General features: G+C 40.0%; 1 protein-coding gene across 1 annotated transcript in view; it reads right to left on the bottom strand.

Annotated features, from left to right (window-relative positions):
• The window catches only part of LOC135294711 (dual specificity calcium/calmodulin-dependent 3',5'-cyclic nucleotide phosphodiesterase 1C-like), a 397,332-nt gene extending 385,935 nt beyond the window's left edge, over positions 1-11,397 (bottom strand). The window contains 2 exon segments of the mRNA XM_064410744.1: positions 10,496-10,908; positions 11,081-11,397. Coding sequence (XP_064266814.1) covers positions 10,496-10,908; positions 11,081-11,397 — 730 coding nt within the window.
• Between the last annotated feature and the right edge of the window lie 902 nt (positions 11,398-12,299).

Here is a 12,299-nt window from a genome sequence, read left to right as displayed (position 1 = left end):
TCCAACACCACTATCTCTGGAATCAGTGTTTCAATACAGTCTTAAAAGTCCAGAAGTGCATATGGTCTGCCTTATTCTGGCACTTCTTCTGGTATTCTCCAGCAGTAAGGAGTCTGGAATTCACTAAATTGTTTGTGGAGAGGTAGATGCTGTGGAACATCTCTAGACCTGAACCTTTGTGATGGGTTGATGCAAATACAATTGCACCCACAAAAATAATTTATTCATTTTCCTCTGCTATAATTAAACAGAGGAGTGGGAAAGAAAATTCATGGGGTGAGATAAGTATTAGGAGAAAAACACTTTAAGGGCAAAAGAGACTTAAAACTCAAAAGGTAAAAACAAAGATTTATTAACAGAATTAAAAGAGGATAATGAGAACTAAAAATAAACTGTTAGAATACCTTTCCCCCTCCCACCCACTCTCCCCCATGCCCTTCTTTCCTTCCCACCAACAGCTCAGGGAAACAAAATGTGGGATTTTTAGTCAGTTTGTCACGTCTAAAATCTTTCTTCAGTTCACTCACAGAGAGGAGTCTCTTTTGCTGTGCCATAAGGTCTTTCCTACAGGAAACAGTTCTCTGTGAACTTCTAATGTGGTTTAATTTTCATGCCTAACAGTCCACCCAGAACCTGCTTGTAATGTGAAGTCCCTCCCACAACTTGCAGTCTTCTCAGAACTGCTTTTCATGGGCTATTTAGCTTATGGGGTGCAATTTTTAAGGATGAGTTGTTCTAGTATGAAAGCAAGGGTCTTCTTCCTCTACTTCTGAAAGCAAGGATTTTCTTTCTCTCTGTTCAAGCCTCTCACAACTTTTCAGCATCCACATGCTCCAGCATGAGGGCCTTTTTCTCATGGGCTGTGGGGAGTGCTGCATCCCCCCCATGCACTTCATGAATCACAGGGAAACTTATATTATAGTCCTCATCATAGCTTGCAGAAGAATCTCAGCTCTGACACTCAGAGCACTTCCTCCTTCCCTCCCTGTTTTGCAACGACCTTAGTGTTGTCAAGTTGTTCTCCTCACATGTCTTCACTTTTTCATTTTCTCTGACTCAGGAGAGAACTGATGCTCATAGGTTCATTTGTTATCAAGTTCTATCAATTGAAACACTTTTTATAGAGATCTGCAGTGCTGAAAGGTTAATCTTGTCCAGGGTCTGCAATCAGGAAATCGCTCACTGTGCTTCTCTCTCTCTTGGTCACATGGTCTCCGCCAGCACTGTGCAAGCCATGCAAGGCTGCAGGCTCCACTCTGTACGTTTTCCTCAGGAAGAATGCCAAAAAAAGAAAAACTGCTGATGCTGCTTTTGCCTTTCTGACTGCAGAATGGCTGGTTAACAGCAGCTAAGTAAATAAAGTCCATTGCGAGCCCTGCCAAGACAACCATGGCTGCGCGGTGCTATCTCAGCTGCATGGCTGCTCACGGTGCCAGGATGGCCTCCAGCTGCATGGCCTGGCGGCCACACCACAACAGGATCCAGTAGCCCCTTCTGGGAAGCGGGCCCAGCAGGGCCCTCCACACCACTTTTGAGAGTAGAGAGCAAGAGAGCTTCCTGCAGTTTTTCATTCTTAAATATGTTATAATAGAGGCATTATCCACTTTCTTCTAATTGACTTAGCAGTTTTTTAATTCTCAGAGCTAGCCAGTGATTGGTTTTGCCAGGCCCGGAGGAAGCAGCTAGAGGCTCCTCACAGACAATCACTTCTGTGGGTGACTTTTTCCCTCTTCACCACAAATCAATTAATGCAAAACCAGCACAACCTACTTAATTTACAGAGAATGGTATCTATTGCACCTGTTCTTCTTATTGACATTACAGGGACTGCAGTGAAGCCTGTACAGAAGATTTACAATTGTACAATTGAGGATGACTACAGGACACGTGTCCTGGGGTGACTTATATGATGCTTGTATCCCCGCTCATCTTTTTAGCCCAAAAATAAGTTTTGCACCTTTAACACTGATTCTGAGGGCAAAACGGGGGGAGAGAAGAAGCACAGAGTTTGTTTTCAGAAGCTGCACTCACTCCTCCACATTCTTGCTACTAGACTGTGCTGTCTGCAGCAGATACAGACGGCAAGACAGAGCTCTCCTTTTCTTTTAGTTTGTTTTTAGCTAGCTGAGGCAGAAGAATTCCCTAGACTGTAGTTTTTCTTTTTCTTAGAACTGTTTAAACCTGCTGTACAGGTTTAAACACCCAGAAAGGCATCAACAGCTAGAACCTGTGGCCTACCAGGCTGGGCCTAGGCAGCAGCTTTTCCAGTGCCAAAGAGACTGTTCAAAATAAGTATAGTTTATGGTTTCTTCATCCTACCCTACATTCTAGTTCCAATAGCATGTTCTAGGAGTTTATTAGCAATTGCACCCAATTTGTTAGAGGAGGAGCAGAAGATTATACTTTTCAGCCTTTCCTTTCCTTCTTCTGATTTGAATCTGTTATGTCACTTGTTGAAAATGTTCAATGTCCCCTAAAAGTTGAAGATACTACCACCCTAGTTTTTAATCCAGTAAACTTCCTTTATATAGTCGGCAATTTTTCTAGAATAAAGGCTGAAACTTTCCATGTGAACAAATATAGAAGCCAACTGAGGTGGAGAGATACCTAAAAGAAAAGTGCCATAATGACTCTAAAGCAAAAAAGATCATTGCAATAAGCTAGGCTTTGGCCTATACTTTTCACACATGGCTAGATACTCTAGAGCAGTGCAGGGTCCTGTACAGTGTAGGATACTGTAGGGTAGTTTTACATTAGAAACATCTATAGAAATAATACAATTCTGTGTAACTAACAGTCTGTAAAACCACTGAGAAGCTGTACATGCCTCTGTGAAAAACACATGTTAAAGACAAAAAAAACCCAGGAAAGCTCTCTCTTCCAACCAATGAAAAAGTAACATGCCCTGGCCCCCTGTCTTGACCAGGCCAGGCTAGGTGGCCCCAGCCGCAGGGCTGGGCCCCATCCCCCGGGGCATTCGCCGACCCCTCATTGGCTGCTGGACAGAGGAGGGAGTACCACTGGCCCGGCCGGGCCATAGCTACGATTTCTAACATCTTACCATTAGTCCAGCAGTAATTAATGAAGCAATGAACCACTACAGGCAGCAGACAGAAGCAGGGGGGCAGGGAGATAAATCAACAGCTACCCCAATCACTTAGGCTGCAGCCAAGACCCCAACTACTCAAGTTGTAGCTAAACCAAACAGTAAGCCTAAGCCCATAGCTAAACCGGACAGTGAGCCTCAACCAATGGCCGTTACTCCTACCACGAGAGGCAGACACAACCAAAACTGATCGGCCAATAGACAATAATGATGATCCAGGGAAAGGAAAGCCAAAAACTGACACAAAATCAGAAGTCACTATTAAGTCCTTTTCCCTACAAAACCTTCCCAGCCTAAAAAAATATTGCACTCGACGACCTAATAAATCTGTAGTGAGTTAGTTAGTCAGTCCATCTTTAGAATGCTACAAGAAAAGCTACAATTTTAAACAGTACTGAAGCGAGGCATTTGAGAACCCTGTTACATAATCTGATTATTGACCAAAGAATCATGAGGGGGGCTGACCCTCACAATCTCTGGGCACATGTCCTGAAAAGTGTAGCACAAAGATATCTATGTACAAACTATCTCTATATGCAACAAACCCAGTAGAAGACCATAGAACAAGGGATTCAATGATTGAGAGAAATGGCAATGGCAGAGATTGTCTTCTCAGATGACGTAGACACTATAAATCCAGACTTGGTATCATGTACATCCATAATGTAGCAAAAACTTGTATGACTTGGGCCACAAGAATACGCTTCTGCTTTAACAATAATAAAGCAAAATAACTGGGAAGAGACGGTACTTGATACGGCAAAGAAGCTCCAAATATATGCAAATGCTGTGGATGGCCCAACACATGTAAAAATCACAGCTATAAAAACATGTCTGCAAAAATTAGAAGACAAAATAGAAGAAAATCACAAAAAACTCAAAGAAGGTATGAAAGAGGGCTTTCTCCAAATCTCGGCAATACAAATCAGAAATTCTTGTACCAAATGCAAACATCCCCCACATAGAGAGAAAAAAGGTACAGCTCCTGCGTAATTATAAAAAACCTTGAAAAAATCTACTGCTGCTCTAACACAACAGGTGCTTGAATTAGAAGACAACAAGACTCAGAGAGGAAGTTCCACCAAAAAAGAAGCAATTCCAATGGCCCATAACCGAGTTCCAAGTATAATGATGATGACGACATGTCCAATCCCCTTGAAAGAGCCTCCAAAACATATGCCCCTGCAAATAAAGATAACCAAGCCTAGAGGGGCCCTTCCCTCTAGCCAGGTAGAGGCTAGAAAAAAACATGTTTTTTAGACTGTATAGATTCATTAGCCTAGCACATCAAAACCACAAAAATATAAAGCCTTAGTTGACACTAGTGAGCAATGCACATTAATCCCATCAAAACAAGTGGGGGCAGAAGCTATTTCTATTGCTAATGTGACAGGAAAATCACAAGATTTTACTTTAGTAGAAGCTAATATGAGCCTGACTAAAAATAAGTAAAAGAAACACTCTATTGTAACTAGCCCAAAAGCCCCATGAATTTTAAGCATAGACTTCCTCCAAAATAAGTATTTCAAAGACCCAAAAAGACTCAGGTGGGCATTTAATGTCTCTACAGCTGTAGAGACAAATTATGTTAAAGTAATTAAACATCTTGCCTAAACTATCAAAGACTCCATCTACAATTAGACTCCTAAAAGTAGAGAAGCAACAAATATCAATTGCCACTTCAACAATGCACCACCAACAATACAAAACAACTCAAAATGCAGTGATTTCCATACATAAGATGATACTTGATCTAGAGAGCCAAAAGATAGTCAACAAAACCCACTCACCCTTCAAAAACCCCAATTAGCCTCTGTGCAAATCTAAAAGAGAATAGAGATTTATTATGGACTATTGTGCCTTAAATAAAGTGACTCCACCATTAAGCACTACTATACCAAACATATAAAAGCTCCAACACAAGCTAAAATCCAAAGTAACAATATAGTATGCCACTATTAGCATAGCCGATGCATTTTTCTCCATTCCTTTACAAGCAAAATGTAAGCTTCAATTTACCTTCATGTCAAGGGGCATACAATACACCTAGAACCAATTGCGCCAGAGGTAGAAGCACAGTCCTACCATCTACCATAAATTAATCCAAACTTCACTAGAAAAAGGTAAAGCTCCAAAGTATCTACAATACATCAATAATCATTGTGTAGAAGAACACAGCAACAAAAGTGTTTAAGAAAATAAAACATCATTCAAATTCTCCTAAAAGCCAATTTTGCTATCAAAAAAGCAAAGTTGAAGGACCTACTCAAGAAATCCAATTCCTAAAAGTAAAGTAACAAAACAGACAATGTCAAATTCCCACCAATGTCATCAACAAAATCACAATGTCTCCAACAACCAAGAAAAAGGAAACACAAGCTTCCCTAAGCGCCATTAGCTTTTTAAAAATACACATTCCTGAATACGAATAAATTATAAGCCCTCTGTATTTAATCACCCACAAAAAACACACATTCCAATGAAGCCCTAAACAACAACAAGCCTTTATCCAAATTAAGCAAAAGATCGCTCATACAATAGCCCTTAGCTCAGTCAAAACAAAACCAAATATAAAAAACATGCTCTACTCTACAGCCAAGAGCCACTGTCTATCCTAGAAGCTTTATAAAAAGTGCCTAGCAAACTCAAACTCGACCACTAAAATTCTAGACCCAAAATTACAAAAAGTCTCAAGCCAACAAAAAAAAAAATTAGCAACCTATAAGAGTACAAACTGTCTCAAAAGTAATCAACTCTAAAGCACAACTCCTCCTAGCACCCCAACTACAAATACTAGAGTAAATATTCAAAACAAAAATTCCCTCTACCCACCACGCCACCAATGCCACATAAAGCAAGTAAACTGCCCTCATCATACAGCACACCTGTATTAAAAAACTAAATTGTTTAAAAATAATTACAAATTAACTGAAAAGTAAAACGTTAAGTCTTATAAACAAAAAATAACAAGAGCAAGTAACACATGCTAAAAAAGCTCCACCATCCAACCACCAACAAAAAACCACATTGCACTCTTTTTACTAATAGTTCTTGTTGAATTATAAAAATAAAATGAAAGTAAAAACCAGCCATATAAATCCCCACACAACAAGTTACAAAAGCTACTAAAAAGAAAAAGTAAATCAAGACAACTCACTAAACTCAAAGCAATTCAATTATCCCTAAAAATTACTAAAAAACAAAGTAGCCAAAGCTCTACTTCTACACTAATTCATAAATTGTAGCCAATGCTCTACAAGAATAGTTTAAAAAGTAGAAAAAAGCTAATTAGCAGGATAAAAACCCCAATTTAAGCTGCGAAAGAATAAAAAGATATCACTACCAAAATAAAGAAACTACCTATAAAAGTCCACCATATAAATACCCATATCCCCAAAAATAAAACTAATAAAAAGCACCAAAACAAGCAAATCAATCAAGCTACAAAGATAGAAGTGTCAAAAATAGACTTAAATTAACAACACAAAAAAGTTGTTCCTAGCTAAATAAGCTCATAATGCCTAGCCATCAAAATAAAAATGCCACTTATAGACACAAAACCAAAAAATAAATTTAACCATAAACAATATTTCTTAAGTTATCCATAACTGTAAAACATATGCTAAAATCAAGCAAGCCAAGCAATTAAAACACCTATAATGTAATAAGGAATAGTCCAAATTTAAAGAAGCCTAGCAAATTAACTCCATCACACTACCCTAAACACGCCAAAGTAAACACTACATGCTCACAATAGTAAAATCACCACTAGATAGCTGGAGACCTACCCTATGCCTTACACTACAGCCCACAACACCAATCCTTAAGCCTTATAAAGCAAGTTCTTTAAAAAACATAATACCCTTAAAAAATTAAATCAAACAATTGGACTTGTTTCAAAAACAACCTTATCAAAACCTAGTCTAAAGCACATAACATTAAGTGTACAATATCCCCTACCATGCACCAGCTGCAAACACAATGAAAAAAATACAATAAACTATTAAAAAACACCTTAACAGTGTTTAAAAAAAATTAAAAATCTTAAAAAATCTTTCAAAGATTAAAAACAGCATCTAACAAAAGCCACCTAGTTAGTTAACAACCAAAGCTCCACCAACCAAACAAGCCCTACCCAATCTAAACCTCTACATACAGTCAACAAAAACAAAATTTCAATAATACATGTCAAAATCTTATTAAAAAAAATTAAATGAATTCTGCCTTAAATACAAACCCATTCATAAAATAGTCTTTACTCAAAAACCAAGTTACATATAATAAATAATACCAAAAAAACCAAAAACACAGTACATACCTCAAAAAATCTAATTATTAAGTAAAAACTTAATAAAATATAAATATTTCTATAAGTATAAATATCACTTTTTTATTACCACTATCTATATATAGCCATACCCTATATATATAATGTATGTGTTTATAGAGTTAAAAGACATATTAGTTTTAATAATAAGATAACAATATGAAAATAAAGAGTAGAATGTCCTAAAGTAACTTTATAATACTTATATCCCCTTTCATCTGTTTAGCCCAAAAATAAGTTTTGCACCTTTAAAACTAATTCTAAGAGCAAAAATGAGGGGAAAAAAGCACAGTTTATTTTCAAAAACTACCCTAACTTCTCCACATTGCTACTCCTAACTCCTTAATCTTAAATCTGTTTTCTTAAAAAAAAAAAAAAAAACAAAAAAAAAAAAAACAAAAAAACAAAAAAAAAAAAAAAAAAAAAAAAAACCAAAACCTTTCAAATTTTCTCCCAAATTTGCCCTAAACCAAAACAAATACAGCAAGTAATGAAATTACACCTTGGTTACTGACTGTCTACTTACACTATGTAAACTCCTTCCTTCAAAGCCTTTTTCTCTGCTGTCATTCCTGTCTAATTCTCTACCTTCCTAGTTTCCATCCAACATAACAGGATCATAGAATATCTTGGGTTGGAAGAAACCTTAAAAACTATCTAATTCCAACTCTCCTGCCCTGGGCAGGGGCATTTTTCAGTGCAGTACAGCAAGTTGCTCAGAGCTCCATCTAACCTGGCCTGGAACTCTTCCAGGGATGGGGCATCCACAACTTCCTTGGGCAACTTGTTCCAGTGCCTCACCAACACCACAGTAAAGGATTTCTTCCTAACACCTTAATCTAAACCCATTCTCTTTCAGTTTGAAGCCATTCTCCCAAGTCCCATCACTACATGCTATTATAAAAAAGTCTCTCATCGGCCTTCTTGTCACTACCTTCCAGTACTGAAGGGAACTAAGTCATTCTGAAGCCTTCTCTTCTTCAGGCTGAACAATCCCAACTCTCTTAGCTTTTCATCATAGCATTTTCTCTTTTCTTCCTAAAAGCTCCATCCCTCTGATCATCTTGGTAACCTTCCTTTCGACTCACTCTAACAGGTCCTTTCTGGCTTAGGGGCCCCAGAGCTGGATGCAGCCCTCCAGATGGGATCTCAGTAAAGCAAAGCAGGGGGTCAGCATCATGTCCATCAGCCTGCTGGCCATGCTTGATTTGATGCAGCCAAAGACACATTTGGCTCTCTAGGCTGCAAGCACACATTCTTGGATCCTGTCCAAACTCTCATCCATCAACACCCCCTATTCTTTTTTGGCAGGACTGCTCTCAATCTGTACATCCCCCAGCCTGAGCCAGAGGCAGCATCTTGCTCTTGGTTTTATTAAACTCCATGGGATTCCCACAGGACCACTTCTTGAGTTTGTCCAGGTTCCCCTGGATGACATCCTGTTCTTCAGGTGTGTCAACTGTACCACCCAGCTTGGTGTCATCTGCAAATTTGCTGAAGGTGCACTGGATCCCAGGGTCCATTGGGACTGAGCCATTGACTACTACTACATCCATCCAACCAATTTCTTATCCACTTAAAAGTTCTCTCATCAAATACATCACTATCCACTCACACCCAATAGCTCAGATCCCTCTCTTCCCCCTCTCTAAGGAGAGAAATAAAGTGAGAGCTGAGAAACCTGTTTTATGTATTGGTTTGCAAGTAAATATTGAAATGTGTGCACAGGCCTTGCTGTAAAAGGAGATGGACTGGGGAGGAGCAGGGGGAATCACATTTTTTCACAATGCTTTGACATTTCACTTTCAATTCTTATTCCATCCTTCTTGCTTGGTGCTTTTCTACACAACAATACATGGGCTGTGTGAGAGATCCTGCTTTACTGACCATCTTCAGTAAACAGAAGATTTCAAGAGCCATCTGGCTATCCTGTGCTACAACTTGTGGCAATATGATGTCAGAAAGGGACTTCCACTGTATGATATACCAGTGGATTAACAATGTCATTTTAATGCAGAAATATCTTCAGGGTGAAGACCTTATATTCATTTCTCAATAGCAAAATGCACAAAACAAGAATTAAAAGCATCTAAATTAATAAAACTCCAGACTGTGTGCTTTAAATGGTGCCATTTTGAATAAGGAATTTGTTGTACTTAAAATATGATCCTAATCTACCCTTAACGCACATTTGAACCACAAAACTCTTAGATTCTAGTTAGAGTCTAATGCACAAGCTCTGGCACTTCTAGTCACGGGAAGTTAATATCTTGCTCTGAACATTGTCCTGTGAGAGGAATTCACCAAGGGTGAAACAGCATATCTGGCCCACATCTGGCCTGGCTGAATTCCGTATCTTCTCTGTTGCAGTCAGGTAGAAAAATTATAAAAGAAAGGCCTCATAAAATCAGGCCTGCTCTGTTAGATCAATGGCTGGCCTGTCATTTCTTCTAAACACTGCTAGTATTTTGCAAATTCCCTTCTGCAAATAGTCCTGGTATGAATAGTTTGTTAACATAACAATCTATTCCTGGGTGAAAAACAACTAGCACCTGCATAAACATTAAATCTATCCCGTGAGAATCAGTGAAGAAAATATGTAAACAATTTAAGAATAGAGAGATTTGATGGACAAGTAAAATACCGCTTACTAACCAACAGAGTAATTAGCAAGAAAGCTACTAACCAACTGGAGTCACACATGAGGTCTGTAAAACTGTATAAAAATGAGTTATGTGAATAAAGAAGGGCTCTCTCTTCCTGCATGAACAAAATGGAGTCTCGCGTGTTTTGTTCCAATATCTGGTGACACTGACATGATAATGAGAGGCGATGGCTGATCCTGCCGCAAAAAACAACACGAACCAAGCCGAAACGGGAACGGAATACGCAAAGTCGCGAGTGAACAGCCTGCAGCGAAAGAGCCGATTGCGGACGAATGCCCTGCTGTGAGCCACAGCCTGCAGTGAGACGAAACTCAGAAACTGAATATACAAAGTAGCAAAAAGCTACGGCTACGTCCAGCCGCGAGATGGCACGAAATAAGCAAGAAAAGAACCAACCGGTAGAGCGAGACCTGAGCAGCGAGTCCACAGGGTCACAGGCGGCAAGGGACGCATCGAAACAAACACAGCTCCTGGGAAGTGCTTCCTGGGAAAGCAGGCAGTGACTGAACCGCAGAATACAGCATGGTTTGAAGAACCGGGATATAGGGGACCCGCGACCAGCGAGCTGCAGAGGCGCAGCCAAATGAGAGCCAAGGACACAGAGTCCAAAAAGAGTCGTGGGAAAATACGCTGTGGAATACCCGTGGCACGGAACGTACACGAACGTACATGAACGGACGCACGCGTGAGGAAGCGTGGCCGCGGAGAGCAGTCCAGACTTTGAGTTGACAGAGGTGAAAATACTAGGCAGAAATACAATGCAAATCCCCGCCGAGAATAAAGTTATAGTACATACACAGGTCAGTATACTGGGAAAAGGAGAGGGAAAAACCACGTTAAGTATATGCTGATACCTCTTTTATTGTGCTGTGGAGTCCAGGGGCTGGCCCCTGATTTGATGAGTGTGTTTAGTGGAGTTCAAGCTCGTGCTCCGATTTTTGCTCCCTTCTTTACACGCTCCAGCAGCCTGGCTCAACCGACCTTTGCGGCATGGCCGCCGGCCGATCGGGAGGTGTCCCAGGCTCAACCGGCAGCTGGGTTCCAGCAGCGGCAATCCATTCCACACCGAGCCCAGCAAAAACAAAGGACAAGGCGCCTGGATATGGAAATGGGAGCTGTTTGCATGGAAATGGGGGTTTGCCGCAAGTGGCCCAGCCCCGCTGCTCCCTTTCCATTTTGGCAGTAGAAGGTTTTTCCAGGTGGACATGGAAACTTTCCCCTTCCTCACTAACAAGTCGTTCACACCGAAAATACTTACGTAACAGAAGCGGGCGGGCGCCCTGGGGAAACCCACTCATTCTTACATAGTGTCTCTCCTTGTAAAATATTTTGTTAAGTAACGGAATTAAGTCTCAAAAACCCCACCTCATTTGGAAGAATAAAATATTAGCTTTTTCCACCCCCCGGGCAGCCGAATTCCCGCTGTGGATATATGGGGGGGGGTAGAAACTGAGTGCAGACTTTTTATTCTTTATCATCGTTTTATTCTTTAGCAGCTTAAATTGGTTTTTTTCATGCTGCTAATTAACCGCAGCGGTGGTGCCTCCCGCTCCCCTTCTTGTTCGGAGAGAGCTCAGTACCCTCCTCCCCGCCCAGCCTCCAGCCCGCAGCTAGTTTTCCTGCAGCGCAGCGGCTTTCCCCCTCCCCCCCGCGCTGCTTTGTCCCCCCGCTCTCTCCCCACCTTCCTGGGGTAGTTCCAGTTCCTCCGCGGTGGCCCGGAGCACCCCCAATTAAAAAAAGTGATTTTTACGGTTTTTACTGGAGGAATTCAGAGATGTTTGTGTGCACTGTAACATGGTTGTAATGCTGTTGGCTGTTGCTATAATAATTAGAAATTGATGTTTCCAAGATTATTTGCAGCAATTAAGCTATTATCTATACCCATATCTACATCACATAAAATTACAATGGCTTTACCACAGCCTCTTGGTAATTCCTCCAGCAAAATCATTCTGGTTTCATTTTAAGCATATATTGTTCAAATTACCAGCATCTTTTATATTAATAGTATCAAAACAACTTAAAACTTTTATAGATATTAAGCTTCAATAAGTTAAGTGTTGCTAAGATCAGGTAAAGTTAAGTTTCACTATGCTTAGGCCTAAGTACTCTTAAATTATATTTTATCACTTTGGTATTCTGTTTAAATTAAGTTTATTATTTCTTTCTGTCAAAGTTCATTAATTTCAAATTTTAGTGT

The sequence above is a fragment of the Passer domesticus genome, chromosome 1, assembly GCF_036417665.1.
Source record: "Passer domesticus isolate bPasDom1 chromosome 1, bPasDom1.hap1, whole genome shotgun sequence".
In the NCBI taxonomy this organism is placed as follows: Eukaryota; Metazoa; Chordata; class Aves; order Passeriformes; family Passeridae; genus Passer; species Passer domesticus.
This window is presented reverse-complemented; position numbering and strand designations above follow the sequence as displayed.